Genomic DNA, 21,728 nt, shown 5'->3' with positions numbered 1-21,728 from the left:
TGAAAATTCAAAACTTAGTCTTCCAGGTGCATATGTGTTGGGTGAGAACTTTGGATTGTAAATGTGGTTGCTCTAAGTGCCTCTATTTTTCCACAGTGTGAGCATACATGCATACAGATTCTTCATTATTTAATAAAAAAAGCATTTTTAGACTATGATTTAGAAACCTATTAATATATTCGTATTGTTTTCAGCTTATTCCCTGTATTCAGCAAATAGTCTTCCACAAGAATGACAAATCAATTCATGGATTTTTTTCATATTGGTGTTTGCACATGCCTTTCGAAGCTGTTCACTTTTAATCTTCAAATCCTATCACTTCTGAAGATTAAATCTCTAGTAGTAGTGATAAAAGCCAATTGGTATATCTTCATATGGAGAATGGACATCTCTCCATGGAAAGCACAAAGTAGTAGCAATTATTGAATGTCATCCCTACTGCTGTTCTTCTGTATTTCTAACAACTAATTACAAGGAGATATCCAAAAACAGCTAGAATTTTTTTAAGGAATTATATTATACTACACTTGCATATGTTAGGTTCTTCAAAGTGTTCTTAACCAGCATAACCAGCATCATTACATTTTCCCCAGAATTTTGTCGAAACGTAAACAGTTCTGGATGCTTGACATGGTATATTATTCAAGCCAAAGCAGCATATTTTTTTCCACAATCCATATTATTGAATTAATTTTTGAGAGCTTTCTTTGTCTATGGAATTAAAAAAATTCGCACTGATCAAGATCCGGTGAATAGCATAGGTGAGATGCCAGCACCATGTTGTTTTTCATTAGGAACTGTCAGTGATCTTTTGATGATCTTCATGAACAGCCTTTTGCCTGTTTATGTCTTCTTGCTTGTCAATGGGTTGCTGAGTCTTGAGAGTCTTCATTAGACATATTACCAGTTTAGAATCTGGAACGTGTTAGAAATCCTAAGCTAACAAAGACTAGCAAGCATGGCCCATAACTATGGATAATTATGGATCATGCTGCTAGTGCTCATTTTCAGTTGATCAAATGCTCATTTTCAGGTGTCATTCTATCTTTTAAAATTACTATTACATGTATTTGCATAAAATAAGAACTGTCAGATTAAAAAAATTATGTAGTTCAATAAAATTATTTTGCTTTTATCATAATCCTACAGATAAGTAATAATATGCAATAGAGATATAAAGTATTGAAGCAATAAACTGTGGTAATATTATTACATCTAATCTATATACTGTATGAAAATATATATACTACGTAAATTTAGTTCCTATATTTATCTATGTATAAATATTCAATATTATTCTACAAATTATTTGCATAATAAAATTATTGATATTCTCATTGTTTTTCTTCAGAGATGTAAAATATCTGTGTATTATTTTATTATTTACCTTCACAGATCCTATCTTCTCGGCAGGAGTGCGAAAGGCTTCAGGAACAGCTGATGAAAGCTGAACAGAAAGCTGATGAACTCAATCTGCTACTCAATCAGAAGCTGATTGAGTTGAACAAGCTCCAAATTAATTTTTCAAAGCAAACAAAAGTAAATTTAATTCATTTCAGTTTTGCAAATAATAATATTTATTAAATTTGCTTGATTTTTAATTTTTATCCATAGTGTAATACTTTTACTTTCTAAATGTTTTTTCATTGTGCAGTCACATGCTTCGTAATGAATTATGAAAAACTTTGTTGAGCGCTACATATAAGAAATAATTTACTGCCATGGCAAAGGGTAATATGCAGCTTCACTTGAGGTGAAGTTCCACGAGGGCTGAAGACTGACTAGACCTCTATGATATTGAAATAGCTGATGATCTTGCAAGGAAAGGTTGTGATCTTCATACATTTACTTCCACTGATTTAATCCTAACTGTAATACATTCCCACTACAAAAATAAAACGAACTTGGTGTGGAAAATTTCTCCTGCTCACAAATGGTATATCGCTGAGCAACCAGGCCTGTCACTTCTGAGTAAAAGAACTAGATCTCTCCAATGGCCATGGCCAAATTCAGAAATAGGCATCTTCGATCCACGAAATTCATTCGGGGGGAAAGGGGGACAGAACCTTCCTTCTGTGTGCCTGTTCCCTCCCTGCCTCTCCCGCTCACCTACTGGATTGTATTGGCGTCTCCTTGAGACAGCTGTCGGCTGAGGTCAATGATTTACTTGTGCGGCAAGGTCTCTTTGACTTGGTGTAGGCTTTCCTGTCCCAAGGGGATTAGTAACAACAAGAACATAATTTATTGCATTGTTTTCAAAGCTTAGATTGAATTTCTCACCTTGTTTCTCGTATGTGTTATCTATTATAACTGCTTTAATTTTATGTGATTATCATATTGCAATAAAAGCCTGGCTATCCAGCATTGAATAAATGGAATATTTCTGAATTTCAGTAACTTTTTTTAACAAACAGTTAAGCAAATGAGAGACTTAAAAAGCCATCATAAAAGCATGTCTAGGACTACCTGTCTATAACATTTAAATGGTGATGATTAGAGTTATTTGAGTATGACAAAGCACATGAGGCCTTTCTGCCAAAGGAAATGGATCCTCTGTGGTGAATTTTCTAAGGGAAACTGATTTATATTGATGTTACACAAAAACCTGTCATGCAGCCAATCTGTTCACTTGGGTTCAAACTACTGGCATAAAGCGGTCTTTTGGTTACTTTTGGCACTGGTGGAGCCATGTATAGCATCAAAAATGTAATATAATAGTTGCAGAGCTACCTTTCAAAAAATGTTGATTACCCTCCCTTCCCACCATAATAATGTTCCAAGAATTTCCCCTCCGAATTAAACACTCCCCACAGAAAAAGAAGGAGGAACATGTGAGATATTAAAAATTTTATGATAAACATTGTGTCTTTCTGCTGAGAAAACTGTTATTGGTATATTTAAACAGTGACTATTTTCAACAAATAAATCCCTCAGGGGGCTCACTTTTGTGAGTACGGGTGTGGCAATCCCGAGGTACCCTAGCCCTTCAGGGGATCAATCATCTTCTTGATGAGACGGGTGTCACAATCCTGGAGCCCTAGTGATCTTTCCTCTTTTCCGTCTCCTCTCCTCTTGGCTGGAACTTTTCCCCTTCCCTTCTCCCTTGTGGTTTCTCTCTACGGAGTTTGGGGCTCGTCACGAGAGACTGGAACAGACCTTGTCTCTAGTTTTTGAGTGGCGAGAAAACTGCCCACGTGTTTGCCGTGCGTGGAGACCGTGTTGCCGGAAAGGAGGGTCCTGGTAGTTGAGGGGCGAGGTACTGTCCGCAACACACTAATTTGGCCTCTGCTTCAGCTGAACGGGAGGCACCTTAGTCATCCTGACGGGTGTCAATCGGCTGGTCACTAGTCTTTGTGTCAGTGGCTTGGGGGTCAAACTCTCGGGAGTACCTGCTTTTGGGAAAGCCGACTGTGGGCCTTCAGTTTGCGTATAAGTCCAGCTAGCTCTAACACAGGAATCTGTGTTCCCTTGGGCTCCGTGGTGGGCGGGGCCATCGGACCCAAATTTTTTCTCTTTCAATTATGGCTTCTCTTTTTATTCTAAAAAAAAACCTGACTCAAAAGACACCAACCAAGATATTGAAATTGTTGATAAATCAATTAACAAGAAGATCCGTACCAATGAAAATGACAAAGATACTGAAATTATTGACAAATCCAGTACCAAGAAGATCCGAACCGATGCAAATGCCAAAGAATCTACTGATTGTCCGCGCTTCCTTGTTGTCTCTAGTCCATCTGGTGAACTGCAAAAGATGTCTCCTTTTCTTGTAAACAAATATATACATTCATGTATAGGTGAACCAAGGAACATAAAGCGTCTCCGATCAGGAGACCTGCTTATTGATACCCTATCAGGCACCCAGTCTGCTTCTCTTTCCCGACAAACCAAATTTGGAGAAATATCTATAACTGTGTCAGCGCACAAAACACTTAATTCTTGTAGAGGTGTGATCTCGGAGATCGACCTTCTGTGTGTCTCAGAAGAAGAGTTCATCTCCGAGTTAGCTGACCAAAATGTCTGTGGTGCTAGGCGGATCAAGATGCGAAAGAAAGGCCAGTTGATTAACACGAAACACGTGATCCTGACCTTCAACACGCCTGATCTGCCTAAGAATATTAAGGCTGGATATCTAAATCTTCATGTAAGACCTTATATTCCTAACCCTATGCGATGTTTCCAGTGCCATCGTTTTGGCCATTCTAAGATGACTTGTCGTGGCAGCCTCACATGCGCCCGATGCTCGTAGATTGGCCGCGATTCTGAAAATTGTACCGCTGTGCCTGTTATATATGTAACTGTAACTGTATCTATTATTATCTGTAACTATAACTGTAATATAGTATAGTAGATGAGTAATGTAGAATAAACGATGTTTCTGTACATCTTGTAATCATCACTGAGCACGTACCCAACACATATAAAATACAACACATGGCGCAGCTCGTCGTTGATTAAAAAAGAAAATCTTTTTTGAAGAACCATGCAGCCTCGGTAAAGATGTCCTAAATAAAAACGTCATGGGAAGTTGTGTACTGTGAAATCGAAACTTATATCGCTGGTAAGTGAGTTGTTTATTTTTATTGGAAGTGGCTAAAAATACGTATATATAAACTATTTAAAGTCCTAAATTAAATATGGATGTATTAAAGCCACCAAGTAATCTAAGTTTCGAAGGAAATTTAAGCGAAAATTGGAAGAAATGGAAACAAAAATTCCAAATTTATATGTTAGCGTCTGGTGGTATTACTAAATCACCTGAAATTAAAGTAGCTATTTTATTGCATATTATTGGTGAAGAAGCACTTGAAAAATTTAATACTTTTAATTTAAGTGAAGAAGATAAGAAGGATGTTGACAAAGTAATTGAAGCTTTCGAAAATTTTTGCATACCGAAAGCAAACGAAAGTGTTGATAGACATATATTTTTCTGTCGAACACAACATGTAGGTGAATCGTTTGATGATTTCTTAACCGATTTAAAGAAATTAAGTAGCAACTGTGGATTTGCAGAATTAAAAGATAGTTTAATAAGGGATAGAATAGTAAGTGGAATTCTAAATAAAAATCTCAAAGATAGATTATTAAGGGAAGATCAGTTAACATTGGAGAAATGTATTAAAATGTGTAAAGCTTCTGAATTAGCAGAACTTCAGCTGAAAACTTTAACTGAAGAACATAAAATAGAAGCTATCAAACGTAATAAATTTCGACCTTCAGAGGAAAAAAGTCAGCCTTGTAAGAAAGACTTTCATGTAAAACAAAAGCAACAAAGTACTAAATCTTCTTCAAACTATCAAGGAAATAAGTACAATAATCCAAAACCATGTAGAAAATGTGGAACTTTTCATAAGTTATACAACTGTACTGCTTATAATAAGGTTTGCTTGTACTGTAAAAAGAAAAATCACTTTTCTAAAATGTGCACTTTTAAAAATGTTAATGTTGTACAGAATAATTTAGAGCATGAGTTACATAATAATGGTAATGAATATATTTTAGGGTCAGTAGAAGATATAAATCCATTTTCTAAAAATAAAACCGAATGGTTTGAAAAACTAAAAGTAAACATATCTAAATATTTATTTGTTAAGTTGGATACTGGAGCTCAGTGTAATGTGCTACCATTGCCTAAATTTAAACAATTAAATTTAAGAGAGAAATGTTTGACTAAATCAAAAGTCACTTTAAATAATTACAATGGTACTACAATTGATGTAGTTGGAAAATGTAAATTATTATGTGAAACATCGAAACAGAACAAGGATGAAATAGAATTTCAAGTCGTAGCATGTGATAAAACTGTTCCAGCTATTTTAGGTTTACCAACATTGCAAAAATTAAACCTAATACAAAGGATTTGTACAGTAAATCCTGATTCTAATGAAAAGTTACCAGAATTTTTAAAAGGATATCAAGATTTGTTTAAAGGAACTGGGAATTTAACTGGATATACATATCATATTAAATTAAAACCAGGAGCTGTTGGTAAAATAGAACCCTGTAGGAAAATTCCACTTAGCTTATTAAATCCATTAAAAAAGGAATTAGCAAGAATGGAAAAAGATGGTATTATAAAGAAAGTTAACCAACCAACAGAATTCGTGAATTCATTAGTGGTAGTAAGGAAAAAGGATGGAAATTTAAGAGTGTGTTTAGATCCTCAGCACCTTAACCAAAATATACTGAGAGAACATTATCACATACCAACCTTTGAAGAAATTTCATCTCAAATGACAAATGCAAAGGTCTTTAGTATTTTAGATGCAAACAAAGCATTTTGGTAAATTAAACTGTCAGATTCAAATTGTGAATTTACTACATTTAACACTCCGTTTGGTAGATATTGTTTTTTGAGGTTGCCATATGGACTGAGTTCATCACCAGAAGTTTTCCACAGAAGTTTTTCTGAAATTTTTAGTGATTTAGAAGGAGTTCAAATATATGTAGATGACTTATTAGTTTGGGGTAAAGATAAAAAAGAACATGATTCAAGATTAAAGAAGGTGTTGGACAGAGCCAGAGAAAAGAATGTTAAATTTAATTTAAATAAATGTAAATTTGGGCTGAATGAAGTGAAATATATGGGACATATATTTTCTAAAGATGGTTTAAAACCAGATGAAGACAAAATTAAGGCTATTCTAGATATAAAACCACCAAAAAATGTGAAAGAATTAGAAACTTTCCTAGGAATGATTACATATGTTTCTAGATTTATACCTAATGTATCAGAATTGACATCATGTTTAAGAGATTTGTTGAAAAAACAAGTTATTTGGAACTGGAATGCAACACATGAAAAAGCATTTAGAAGACTAAAAGATGTCTTGGTAAATAAACCAGTTTTACAGTATTATGATATAAACATGCCAGTAGTTTTATCTGTAGATGCATCTCAAGAAGGACTAGGAGCAGTCTTACTGCAGAATAATTTACCAGTGGCATATGTATCTAAGGCATTAACAGATACACAGAAGAATTATGCTCAAATTGAAAAGGAAACTTTAGCTATTGTATTTGCGTGTGAGAAATTTCACCAGTATATATTTGAAAAAAATATTACTGTGGAAAGTGATCATAAACCACTGGAATCAATTTTCAAAAAGCCATTAAATAAATGTCCTGTAAGACTACAAAGAATGTGTATAAGATTACAGCCATATCAGTTTGAGATAAAATATAAACCAGGAAAAGAACTTTTTATAGCGGATGCATTATCAAGATCATTCACTGATAAAGGATCTGATTTCTTTGAAGGAGAAATAGAAGCTCATGTTGGATTAGTTGTAGAATGTATACCAATGTCTAATGGTAAAATGGAAGTTTTTCAACTGGAAACAGAAAAAGATGAAGAACTACAAGTTTTAAGAAAATTAATTAAAACTGGATGGCCAGATGAAAAACGTATGGTTCCAGAACTGGCAAAACCATATTTTAACTTCAGAGAAGAACTATCAGAAGCAAATGGATTAATATTTAAAAATTCCTGTGTTGTTGTACCAAGAAGTTTACGAAAAGATATGTTAAGCAGAATTCATTATGGTCATTTAGGAGTAGTAAAATGCAAGATCAAAGCAAGAGAAATATTATATTGGCCAGGAATGTCCAAAGAAATTGAAGATTTGGTACTGAATTGTCAAACATGTTTAAGGTTACACAAAGCTAATACTAAAGAACCAATGATATCTAAAGAAATACCTAATGGTCCATGGGAAGTATTGGGAACAGACCTCTTTTACTTGCAAGGAAGGGATTATCTAATAGTTATAGATTATTTTAGCAAATATGTTGAAATTGGACATTTGGAAGATTTGTCAAGTGTAGCAGTGATAAAGCAATTGAAATCAATTTTTGCAAGACATGGTATTCCGAAAATAGTATATTCGGATAATGGTCCACAATATAATTGCAGGAAATATAAAGATTTTGCAAGAAGATGGAATTTTGAAACCAGAACTTCAAGTCCAAAATACCCACAGTCTAATGGAATGGTTGAAAGACATATTCAAACTGTCAAGCGAATGTTAGAAAAAGCTGTAGTTGACAACAAGGATCCATATTTAGTTTTACTGGAATATCGTAACTCTCCTATTTCAGATGAAATTAAGTCACCTTCAGAATTGATGTTTGGAAGAAAAGTAAATGGATTGATGCCTATAAAAGAGAATTTCATCCAAGCTAAACGATATGAAGTCCATAGACAACACTTACAGAAGAGACAAACCTTACAAAAAAGTAATTATGATAGGAATGCAAGACCATTAAAACCACTGAAAACAGGAGATCATGTTTACATAAAAGAGAAAGGGGAAAAACTAAATGAAAGAGGGAAAATTATAGAAGAAGCAGAAAGACCACGTTCATATAGGATTATAAGAAGAGATGGAAGAATTGTAGAAAGGAACAGAAGAGACCTTCTTAAAGGAACTAATCAGGAAGAGTTTGCAATAAAAACAACTATGAGAATGAAGTTATAGATGAACCCGAGATACATGAAAATAGTAGGAGCACTACAAATTTAGATGTGCCTGTAAGTCCTTCAAAATCTAACAGAAGTGTTGTGTCACCAAATAGTGAAAGAGGTATAGTATCATCAAATTTTTCAAATGGACATAACTATGTCACTCGATCTGGTAGGACTGTTAAGAAACCTTATTATTTAAAAGAATATGTTTAATTTTACTACTATTATTATTTTTTATAAAAAAGGGAGATGTTATATATGTAACTGTATCTATTATTATCTGTAACTATAACTGTAATATAGTATAGTAGATGAGCAATGTAGAATAAACGATGTTTCTGTACATCTTGTAATCATCACTGAGCACGTACCCAACACATATAAAATACAACACAGCACCTTTGTGTATAAATTGCAAGGGTCAGCACCCAGCATTTTCACGCCTGTGCCCAAAATGGAAATCCGAAAAAGAAGTGCAGACTGCAAAAGTTACCAGGAACATCTCGTATGCTGAAGCCAGAAAACTAGTTCAAAGCACACAGCTCCAATCAAACAAATCATATGCCAGTGCAGAAAACAACACGTAGCATTGCCACCCAAACATCAATAGGCACGCAGACTGTACCAAATAAAACCCAACCGACTACATCCACCAAGAAAAAAGAAAATGCAACTGATTTAATACAAAAAAAAAAAAAAGAAACAGTCATTCAAAGTAAACCTAAAACTGAAAGTCACAAAATAATTAATGAAAATAGAAGTCCTAACAATAGCTCTCTTGACGATATGATTTCTGAATCTACGGATTCAGATAGTATGGAAGTAGAAGAGGGTCTAGAAGTTCCCAGGCATCTACTTCCACGAAAAACAAAAGAACAGCACAGAAAGAACAAAAACCATTCATAATGGCCACCCTCATCTCATGGAACTGTCACGGTTTCCACCGAAATTTGCTTGACATCAAATCTATAATAAATGCGTATCATCCTGTGTGCTTAGCAATACAGGAAACAAATCTGAAACCAGTACAACATGCAAAACTTCGGAGGTTTTCTTTCGTCAGGAAAGATAAGCTTGCAGGTGAGCTTGCCAGTGGAGGTGTAGGTCTCCTCACCTCACTGGACTATTCCTCAAGTTCCTTTCCTTTGACGACATCTCTCCAAGTTGTCGCTGTACAAGTAAATTTTCATGTTGTAGTTTCAGTCGTTTCTATTTATTTACCTCCTAATGAGCACATTGATTTAAATGCTCTTTTAGAGCAGCTGCCTGAGCCTTTCATCATAATAGGAGATTTTAACGGCCATAGTCCGCTCTGGGGTAGTAAAGATAAAAATTGCTGAGGAAGACAAATTGAGCAGATGATCGAAGATCGTAGTCTTTGTCTCCTGAATAATGGGCAGGATACGTACTTCCATAAGCCTTCGAGGACATTCCATGCTCTCGACCTTGCCATCTGTTCACCATCTCTGTTGCCATTTTGCACTTTTAGTGTGGGAAATGATCTTTACAACAGCGATCACTATTCCATTTTTATATCTCTTGCACGAAGAGGAGCAAACCCCATGTCGATTCATACTCGATTCATACTCGATAGGGCAGACTGGGAACTCTTCTCTTCCATTGCAGAGCTCACAGATGAAATGGTAGAAGATGCGCATATCGATAATGCTGTTGAAGCTGTTACTAATACTATTTTTGAGGCAGCTATGCTTTCCATTCCTAGAACATCAGGAAAAATACTAAAATATTCGAAACCATGGTGGAATCGCGACTGTCATGAAGCACTGAAAAAACAGAAAAAAGCATGGGGTATTTTTCGTAGATATCCTACATTGCGAAACCTCATAGCATTTAAAAGGGCCAAAGCAAATGCACGAAAAGTAAGGAGGCAGAGCCAAAGGAATTCTTGGATTTCATATGTGTCATCAATAACATCCTCCACGCCTAGTAAGCGGGTTTGCGAAAGAGTTCGAAAAGCATGCGGCATATATAAAGACCACTCACTTTCCTTTTTGGAAAAAGATGGCCGAGTGATTAGCTCCATAGAAGAAATTGCGAATACTATTGGTGAGACATTTGCTGCCGTTTCTTCCAGCAGAAACTATTCACCTGCATTTCTCTCTATGAAGCAGCACTCTGAAATAAATCCCATCGCATTCAACTCTTCCAAATCTGAGCCTTACAATAGAGACTTTACTATGCTTGAATTAAGGAGTGCTTTATTGCAGACACATAGGTCTTCTCCGGGTCTTGATGGCGTGAATTACGAAATGCTAAAGCATCTGCCCTTCTCACTCTTTACAATAGAGTGTGGAAGGAGCGTACCTTCCCCAGTGCATGGAGGAGAGCTGTTCTCAGAATAATATTATATCGCCTTATCAAAGCGGTTTTCGAAAGGGAAGAACGACCGTAGATAATATGCTTCTTTTAGAGACATCTATTCGAAAAGCTTTTGTCAAAAGAAGTCACTTTGTCTCAATATTCTTTGACGTTGAGAAAGCTTATAATAAGGCATGGAGATACGGTATATTTCGCGATCTTCACGAGAGTGGCTCGCGCGGAAACCTACCAATTTTTATTCAGAATTTCTTGTACAATAGAACTTTTCAAGTAAGGATTGGCTCAGCTTTATCGAATGTTTTTGAACAGGAAGAGGGTGTGCCTCAAGGCTGTGTGCTTAGTGTAACGCTGTTCAGCCTAAAAATAAACTCTGTATTAAAAGAACTTCCTCCCACCATCTTGGGATCTCTATATGTAGATGATTTACAGATTAGCTGTTGAGGGGCAGACATGAGATACGTAGAGAGGCAATTGCAAATGGCTCTGAATAAGATCCAAGAATGGTCAGAGAAAAAGAGATTTACTTTTTCAAAACAGAAAACTATGTGCGTGCACTTTTGTAGGAAGCGTGATCTCCATCCTGAACCTGAGTTATATCTGAATGGTGCAATTATTCCAGTTGCGCCTGAAGTAAACTTTTTAGGAGTGACATTCGACCGAAAATTGACTTTCCTTTCTCATGTTTTAAACCTGAGAAAGAAGTGTCTAAAAACACTAAATACAGTCAAAAGTCGTTAATCCGGACTCGTCGGGACTTCGGCGATTCCGGATTATAGATCATCAGTTTAAATCTCGTAAGATGGCATGCAGAAATTCTAAAATTAAAAATATGAAACCGTAATTTATGAAATAAAGAACAATTATGATCTAAAGGGTATCAAAATTTACAAAAAAAAAAAAAAAAAAAAAAAAAAAGCTTAATATTTATTTGTTTACTTTATTTCTTTCAATGTAAGTTGTTTAAGTTGCTTCGTTTTATGTGATAATACTTTCTCTTTAATTCTATAAACAGACATAATTTCTTGTTCAGTTACAAAGTTCCGCTGTTCAAGTCCCGTAATTGCTGTACCGAGAATACCGACTAAATTGTCAATCGAAATTTTTTCGTTTTCACTAACCTCTCTGTCACTTTCTTCATGTCTTTATCAATTTTTTTGCAGCAATTCCACTTTTTGTTTGATGGACATCGAAACATACTTTCATTTTGGAGCTCCAGCATCGGAAATTCTATTTGACATAATCGAAAGTTCAAGTTTACTTTTAAAAAATTGCTCTTACAGTCTGCAAAAAATAATAAGACGGATCCTCCAATTCGAAGATTAAGGAACAACGCAATCATCAACATTAACTGAAATAGATAATTAGATAATTTTAGATTATACCGTCCGTTATACATTAAACGCGCGCGTGAAAACGTATTCTGCGCTTGCGCAGACGCATATGTGTGGTCGTAAATGTCTTGCGCGCACGCGTAAAATGCCTACGCTCATGCGCAGAAAGTTTTTAGTTTTGAGGTCTGGATTATAGATCATTCCAGATTATGGGTGTCCGAATTAACGACTTTTGACTGTATTTTAAAAGTGTTGGCGAACACCTCGTGGTGCAGAGCGTTGCTCCATGCTTCGCATTTACAGAGCGCTTATCCGCTCTAGTCTGGACTATGGCTATATATTGTTTATGGATCTGCTCGGTCATCTGTTTTGTTAAAACTGGACCCTGTTCACCATCAAGGTCTGCGGATTTGTTCAGGAGCTTTCAGGACTTCTCCTGTCCAGAGCTTATACGTTGACTCTAATGAACCATCACTTTATCTGAGGCATGAGCAATTGTCCCTTTTGCAATATTTTAATATTCTATCCCAACCTGAACATCCCAATAAGCTGTGCTTACTTGATAATGAGTGTAACACATTATTTGAAACACGTTCATCCTGTGTTCCTACTTTTCCTTTAAGAGTTCGCCCTGTCATTGAAAAACTTTCCCTCTCTGATATACACCCCCAAGCAGTACAGAATTTTGAAATTCCACCTTGGGAAAATTCACGGATTCAGCTTCTTGATGTTTTCAAACATCACGTGAAGGCGAGCACTAACGAGATCATTTACAGACAACTCTTCGCTGAGCACAGGCAAAGATATAGCAGTTATTATCCGATATACACAGATGGATCAAAGTTAAATGATCATGTCGGGATGGCTTTTGTATTTGAAGATTACATTGAGGGCAGATGCCTGCACCATGCTTTCTCAGTCCTAAGATCTGAACTAACTGTAATATATTATGGTCTTTTGTACATCTCAAAAAGTTCAGTTACAGGTTCAGTTAAAGTAGTTTATACAGACTCGTATAGTGCTCTTAAATCCTTGGAAGCTTTTCCCAACACTCAGAATCCTGTGGTAGTGGATGTTCTCAAAATTCATATAAATTTAACGATTCGAGGATATGAAGTCCTGTACTGCTGGGTTCTTGGACATGCTGGAATAAAGGGAAATGAGCTTGCAGACATCGCAGCCAAATCTGCTGTTGAACTGTCCAGTCGCCTTATCCCTTTTAGAGTAAAATGGACAAGGCACCAGATTAGAGAATATAAAAGAGTTACCAGATGCTTACAGTGTTATGGTTTTGGACACATTAAAAAAGCTTGTACAAAAACCTCTATTTGTAATAAATACAGTTTAGAAGGTCACTCTCAAACTGAATGTACCGCAACAGATTATAAATGTTATAATTGTACAATAGCAAATTCGAGATTTGGACTGGGCCTTAATGCTAAACATGAAAATACATTTAAAGAATGTCCTTGTTATATTAGACAAGTTGATTTATTGACCAAAAAAATTGATTATGGCTTGTAAATCTCATACAATTAAAATTTGTCAAATCAATTTACATCATGCAATCAAGGCCACAGAACAATTGAGAGTTGAGGTTACAGAAAGTGATACTGATCTGATCTGCATACAAGAACCTTATGTTTATCAAGGAAAGATGTATGGTTTACCAATAAGTGCCAGAGCATATTATAATAAAGGTGAGAACATAAGATCTGGTGTCTTTGTATTCAATAAAAATTTATCCATTTTACAAATTTATGCTTCTAAAGACATAGTTGCTGTTTTGGTGGATGGAAAAAGTCCTTTTCTCTTGATTACATGCTATTTTTCCCAATCAGAAACTATTGATGATCATTTACGTTGTTTGTCTTCTTTGTTTGATAGATTTAAAAATACTTCATTAGTAATAAATGGTGATGTCAATTGTAAACATCCATTGTGGGGCCAAAACCACATGGATTCAAGGGGAAAAAAATTAGCAGAATTTTTACTTGAAAATAACTTTGTTGTAAACAACAATAGAAACAGTTTTCCCACATACTCTTCAGTATTAGGAAATTCATGGATTGATATTACTGCTTCCAGATTGATTAAAGACATTGAGATATGTAACTGGCAAGTTGCTGATAAAATTAGCCTTAGTGATCATAATTATATTCATTTTGAGATTAGAAATGTGATAATTGATGATACACAAAATAACCAAATTAAGTTGAAGAGATTGAACTGGATTGCTCTAAAGGAGTTTATGTTTGAAAATTTTTCTGGCATTGAAATCAATGAAGATATAGAATTTCAATTACATGAAATTAATTCAATCATATGTGACATATGTGAAAATGTTCGGTTTAATTATAACGATACAGGAAAAAAGAAAAACTATTCTCCATGGTGGAATAATGGATTAAATACTGAAAGGAAAAAAGTTCGAGCTTCTAGAAGAAGATTTCAGAATTCTTGTGGCGAAGATAGATTAAATTATAAAAAAATTTATTGTAAACATCTTGCAATATATAGAAAGAACATTAGAATTGCAAAGGAAAATCACTGGATTAAAATATGGGATAAATTGTCTCTGCAAAGTCCCTTTGGCACGCATTTTAAAATTGCCACAGATAAGCAGATGAATCCTGTCACTTTTACTGCTATCCGTAAAAGTAATGGTACTTACACAGAAAATATAGAAGATACAATAAAAGAAATTATGAACTTCCACTTTATGGAAGATAAAGAAGAGCAGGATGAAAGTGAACATCGGTATATCCGAAGGAAAATAAAAGTTGATTTGGAGTCTTTTAATGATGTTTTGTTTACTGCCGATGAGCTTTCTGCTGCTCTGGAGAGTATGAAAATGAATAAAGCTCCCGGTCGTGATAACATTCCTTTGGAAATTTATAAAGAACTTTATTATGTAAATAGGAAATTCATTTTGGATCTATTTAATATTTGTTTTCAACAGGGACATTTTCCTGAGACATGAAAGATTGGCAAATTGGTTTTGCTTTTAAAACAAGATAAACCTCTTAAGCAAGCGGCTTCTTACAGGCCGATTTGTTTATTACCCACTTTGGGTAAAGTTCTCGATAAATTGATTAACAATAGGCTTGTTTATTTTCTTGGTAGCAATAATCTACTAAATGCAAATCAATATGGATTTACGCCAGGAAAAGATACTATCTTGGCAATTAATAATATTATTGACACTATAAGAATTAATAAGATAAAGAATTTACATACTACTTTGATTGCAATCGACATTAGCAATGCCTTTAATAGCTTACGGTAGCCCAGCATCAGATCAAGACTTCTAGATTTAAAATGTCCTCAAAACCTCTTCAATATTATTAATAGTTATCTAAATAATAGGAAAATTATTTACAGAAGAAATAATATAAATATTGAGAAATATTATAATAAAGGTGCTCCTCAGGGTTCTGTTTTAGGTCCTACACTGTGGAACCTGGTGGCTGATACTGCCTTACAATTGAAATTTGAAAAGGATGTATTTTTGCAGGCTAATGCTGACGATTTTGTGTTGGTGATTTCTGGAAATAATAGATTAATTATAGAAGAAAAAGCAAAGAATGCTCTAGATAAACTTTATAACTGGTGTAAAGTAAATAAGCTGGATATTAGCCAAGATAAAATGGCTATGATAACAATCCCAAAAGGCTCAAAATTAATCAGATTACCTTTATTGACGTGGAATGGAAAAAGAATCCACAGCGAAAAAACACTTAAATACTTAGGTGTAATTTTGGATACAAATTTAAGTTGGTTGCCACATTTGACTAAATTGAAAGAAAAAATTTTTTAAGATTATGAATAAGATGAATAGATTATTATGTATGGACTCTTTTAAAAGTAAAAGTATTTTAAAAGAGTTGTACAATAGAGGAATTGAACGAATAATCTTGTATGGCTCACCCGTTTGGTGGACTGGAACGGAAAGGGTGAGAAATAAATTGCTACAGATTCAGAGGGTTGCAATGCTACCCATTACGGGATGCTACAGAACAGTCTCTACCACCAGCCTACAGGTCTTAGCTGGAGTTACGCCTATAGACTTAGTAGCTGAAGCTGAAACGCTGATTTATAAAGCTGTTCATATGAAGAAGAATATAGATTATTGTGACCTGAAGATTTCTAATAGAGAAATTGATCCAAAATTAGAAAAGTTTTATTTTCATCTGGCACAATTTAAAGAGGTTACCTGGAAGACACTTCTTCCAACTGGTGTTGGTTTGGGATTATTCTCTGATGGCTCCGTGATTGATAAAAATGTTGGAGCAGCATTTGTTGCTTTTGCAAATAATAAATTTGTATATAAATCTAAATTAAGATTGAATAATAATTCAACTATTTTTGATGCAGAACTTATTGCCTTTGAATACGCCATAAGATGGGCTAATGAGGAAGAAAATGAGAAATATATTACAAATTGGGAGATTTCGGTGTTCACAGATTCCCAGAGCATCCTTAGAGCTCTTAATTCTAGAAAATGTTTATCTGCAAAAGTAGATAAAGTCAGAAATTATATTCACAATATTAATTCAAAAATGAAATTACATATAAATTAGATAAAAGGACATTCGAATATTTATGGAAATGAAGCAGCAGATTCTGCTGCTAAGGAAGCATGCTATAATACAGATATTGATATCACGGTTCCTTTATCTCTTAATTATATTAAGAGTGTACTACATGACAAGATTCTCCACACATGGCAACAAAGATGGCATTATGACAAAACTGGATGAAAGGTTTATAAAATATTTCCTGTTGTCAAAGAGCAAAGATTAAGTTACAATAGATTGCTAAATCAATTGATAACAGGACATGGCCAATTTCCAGAATATCTAAAAAGGTTTCATGGGAAAGATATTCATTGCCGATGTGGTCAGGATGCATCTGGAGCATCTAATGGACATTACATTTGGGACTGTGCCTTAACGAAGGAAATTAGAGGAGAATATTTTCGAAATATATCTATAAATAATGAAAAATATCTATATAGCAATAATAAAGCTGAATTAGGACTTATAAAAATTATTACCAATTTGAATAATTATGTATATTTCGATCCTTTTGTTTAATTGCTTAAATTTTTTAGTTGAATTGCATAAATTATAATGTAATTTGTATACATACAATGTATAATTTACTGAAAACTGTAAATGCTTATTGTTCGTTAAGCTAGGCAATATTTGTATTTTATAATTGTTGTTTGGGTAGCAGTTGTCTTGAGTTCAATTTAGTCATTTTATGTTAAGAAATAGGTAGTTTCTATTCTGAATGAAGGTCGAGATGACCCGTTGGCGGCGCCGACACATCTTCAGCGGAGGATGAGTTTTTGGATAAGTAGTCCTTATTCTGTTGTAGTGTTTATCCAGTTATCTTTCAGTTTGTTTCTTTTAAATTGCCGGTTGTGCCAATTTTGGCGGTACGGCTTATTTTCTTAGATTAGATCCCTTTTAGAGACATCTGCTGTGTCATCAAGGGAAAGGTCCGGAAAAAATGGCAGCAAATTTGGGATGTTCAGCATCACAACAAGTTGAGAAACATCAAGCCTAGAATTGAGCATTGGGATTTTGCTGAAAATCGTAAGGAGGACGTTCTTTTGACTCACCTCAGAATTGGTCACACATAACTATCTTCTCAAAGCTGAAAATGAGCCTGTTCATTTTAATTGTAATGTTTGTTTACCTGTTCGTCATATTTTAATTGAGTGTCCATGTTTTAATAGTCTTCGCCAGAAATATTTTAATAGCTGTGACTTACCTCTCGACCGTTTAATCGGAAGAGAGGTCAATTGTAATTTATTTTATTATTTAAAAGAGACTTGCTTTTATTACCCTAATGTAATTTGCTTTGAAGACTGTGTCTTGAATTTTAATGTGTGCTTTTAACTTGTGTTTATATGACTTCATCCTCTGGATTTGGTACATTTGTCTACTTGTTTTTATTTATTGAATTTTAATGTCATCAATTGTAATCATCCCATCTTGTGTTTGGCGTGTTATAATCATCTTTGGTTTTTGCGCCATAATCACTCACTCACTCACCCCCTTTCAACAAATAAAAATTGTTGTCAAACTGTGTGATTTAGTACAAATAATAGATAGGCATGACATAAGATCTTTGCCTTGGATTTATGCAAACCTGATTATCAATAAGCTGGTTTTCAATAACTGCTATTTATCATTTTTCCATTAAATGAAAAAATAATAAATTTTAGGAACTGTCTTTAACAGAACAGCATGCAGTGAGTAATTTGAAAATTATAACGATATTGGTATCAAGCAAAGTGTGCATTAATAAAGGATGATATGTGACTTCATTTGAAAATAGACAAACACTACCTATGGAATGTGAAAAATTATGACCTGTAACTATAGATTATGTAAAAAAATAAAGAGTAAACTTCTGCTAGGATGATCAGCACAGGTTTCATTAACTTTCACAGAATTTCATAATCGCATAAAATGTTTTACTTTCAGATGAATACATCGATTATAAAAATATGAGCTTTTATATCTAAAATGCCTCTTTTTCGCCCCTTTGTATGTTTCACATAATTTAAATGTAGGCTTTTTTATATTTAAATTAAATGAGTTTTCTGGATAGTTGAGTTTTTATTATGCATTAAATCAAATTTTCACTGATTTCAATATCAAACCAAATTTTCAACTTATTGTGTAACAAATGAAAATTTCCAAATCTCTGTTGCTTTTAAAAAATGTTTTAGAAAATAAAAAAAAAATAATTTCTTGGACAATTAGCTCATTGATGACCAGGCCAGATCTCATAGCCCTTTTTATATGACCATTATCCCCCAATCACTAGGTGTATATCACATTATCTTTGTCTAAAGGGTTAGAAGAGAGGAAGCTACTGATAATAAATAGCTGTAAATAGCTATTTTCATTATTCCCTATATGCAACATAGGATTTCTCATTAGAAGATTCTTTAATGAATCTAATATACTTTTCTGCAGTTCTGCACTACAGCAGACAAAAGGGTCTATTTTCTAAGAAGTATTATTAAAAAATTATGGGAGTGTGGAATTCACATGCAAGAAATTAGCATGGCTATATGGTCTAGTCACACAGCAACATTTCCATAATTCTTATTGTAAGCAGATACAAGACAGGATAGTAGTTAGTGTCACTGACTAGCATACCGAATGACTCGGGTTCAAATCCTAGAGAAGAGATGGATGTTTGTAAGTGTATAATGTCTGTGCGACTAGGGGGCACTAAAAAAACATGGGAAACTGAAATCTTCTTGAGAGGTTAGTGGTAGGGGAAGAGGGATGGAAGACTCTTAGACCACCCCAAGGTGTTCTCCCTTACAATTCCATCCAGGGTGGAATCTTAACAGTTAGCAAGCCTTGGCCATACCTTGTATGCCAGAATGGATATATAGGTTTCGCCTTTGTTTCAACAAAAGTATTTTTTTCACTGTTAAGTATATTGAGAAGAGGAATAAAACTGAACATTCTGTTCTGCAAGCATATTCAATAGTAAATTCCTTTATTCAATTTTAATTATATTTAATCTGATTTTCCAAGCAAAATCCAAATAAACAACTATCTTTTAGCAAATTAATTTCTTAGCCAAGAAGCTTAGCTTTTTCTGTCTGTCCAATTAGACTCATCATTGGATCTCTTTTATCTCAACGATTTGATAAGAAATGTTATACTTTTCTTTCTGCTTTTTTGATTTTCTAAACAACAGAAAGTATGGTATTAAATTTCACAAACCAGCAGCTGAACACTTATACTTCAACCCAGGTTTAAATCCCAGAAAATGGATTGGCCATATGGGAATTTTCTGGTTTTTCTTTTTGTGCAATATGAATATGAGCAAGTTTTCCTTAAAAAGATCTCCTCCATGAAATTTTTGAATGCAGTCGTGTTACAAAGTACGTGTGAGGTCAGACTACATTCACACCCACGGGTAGCAACAAAGACACACTGAAACTCACGGTTTTCGAGACAAATGAACGCAGCGCTTTTGCGCCACATAGCAGTCAAATGGTTAAACTGATATCCACCAATGGCTGAGCAATAAAATTACTGGACACTAGTAGTTTATCTGATATCGGTTCCAGATGAACGAACTGACTGGATCGGTGGTGTATGGTTTTCACTATATAAAATGTGTAATCAAATAGACCGAACGAAACTTTGAGACTGATAACCATCAAGTGCTATACCGTAATTTAAATAATCCAATAGTGAATTCTTCCATTAAAATACTTCTTTAATATTGCCAAATGAAATACTAATACAGTCAAAAGTCGTTAATTCGGACACCCATAATCCGGAATGATCTATAATCCGGACCTCAAAGCTAAAACTTTCTGCGCATGCGCCGTGTTGACATATGCGCACAGGCGTTTACACGTGCGTGTAAGACCTTTACGATTGCGCATATGCCTGTGCGCGAGCGCAGAATACGTTTTCGCATGTGCGTTTTATGTATAACGGACAGTATAAGCTAAAATTATCTAATTCTCTATTTCAGTTAATGTTGATAATTGCGTTGTTCCTTAATCTTCGAATTGAATCCGGCTTATTATTTTTTGCAGACTGTAAGAGCAAATTTATAAAAGCAAACTTGAACTTTTGATAATGTCAAATAGAATTTCCGATGCTGGAACTCCCAAAGGATCTACAAAACGAAAGTATGTTTCGATGTCCATCAAACAAAAAGTGGAATTGCTGCAAAAAATGGATAAACATATGAAAAAGGTGACAGAGAGGTTAGTGAAAACGAAAAAATTTCGATTGACAAGTTAGTCAGCATTCTCGGCACAGCGGAACTTGAACAGCGAAATTTTGTAACTGGGCACGAAATTATGTCTGTTTATAGAATTAAAGAGAAAGTATTATCACATAAAACGAAGCAACTTAAACAACTTACATTGAAAGAAATGTTTAATAAAGTAAACAAATAAATATTAAGCTTTTTTTTTTTTTTTTTTTGTAAATTTTGATAACCTTTAGATCATAATTCTTCTTTATTTCATAAATTACGGTTTCATATTTTTAATTTTAGAATTTCTGTATGCCATCTTACGAGATTTAAACTGATGATCTATAATTAAGACACAATAACACACCGAATAAATACTAATTCAGAAGTCAAACAACAAAAATCAGCGTTATATTTACAAAATTTTCACAGGACTAGTTTCGATGGTTTTACCAAACCACCATCCTCAGCTGCAAAACCGCAAATGAACAAGATAGGAAATAATTATTAGATAAGATAAGAAAGCCTGGACAAGAATAAGCAAGTCGCGCCATCTATTGGTAAAATCAGAACTAAAACATAATTTCTTTAAAGGCCGAAGACAAATTTGGATTGGAATTAGGATCGTTAACTAGACCAGAAAGATTTTTATGAACATGAAATGCCTCTAGCAAATCCAGTTCTCCAATGGAAGATGTCCTAGTGGAGGGTGCATTAAGATGTCTAGAAACCAGACTTCGCGAATTTCATTTCTCTTGCATCGAAATTGATGAGCTAATTTCTCTCACTCAACTCTGTTTGAAACAAACACATTTTGTTTTCCA

The 21,728-nt window shown here is 34.3% G+C and overlaps 1 protein-coding gene across 4 annotated transcripts in view; it reads left to right on the top strand.

Moving 5' to 3' along the window:
* Positions 1-21,728, top strand: part of LOC118192727 (uncharacterized) — a 305,586-nt gene that overhangs the window by 273,095 nt on the left and 10,763 nt on the right. For 3 of the 4 annotated variants that reach the window (XM_085813519.1, XM_085813518.1, XM_085813520.1), the window contains one exon: positions 1,396-1,539. In XM_085813519.1, coding sequence (XP_085669645.1) covers positions 1,396-1,539 — 144 coding nt within the window. Of the gene's footprint in view, positions 1-1,395; positions 1,540-21,728 lie in introns of those variants that run through there. The other variant, XR_015040322.1, reaches the window with a different exon arrangement.

This window comes from Stegodyphus dumicola, chromosome 3, assembly GCF_044657685.1.
Source record: "Stegodyphus dumicola isolate Sdum_Otavi_A_Nest chromosome 3, ASM4465768v1".
Classification (NCBI taxonomy): Eukaryota; Metazoa; Arthropoda; class Arachnida; order Araneae; family Eresidae; genus Stegodyphus; species Stegodyphus dumicola.
This window is presented reverse-complemented; position numbering and strand designations above follow the sequence as displayed.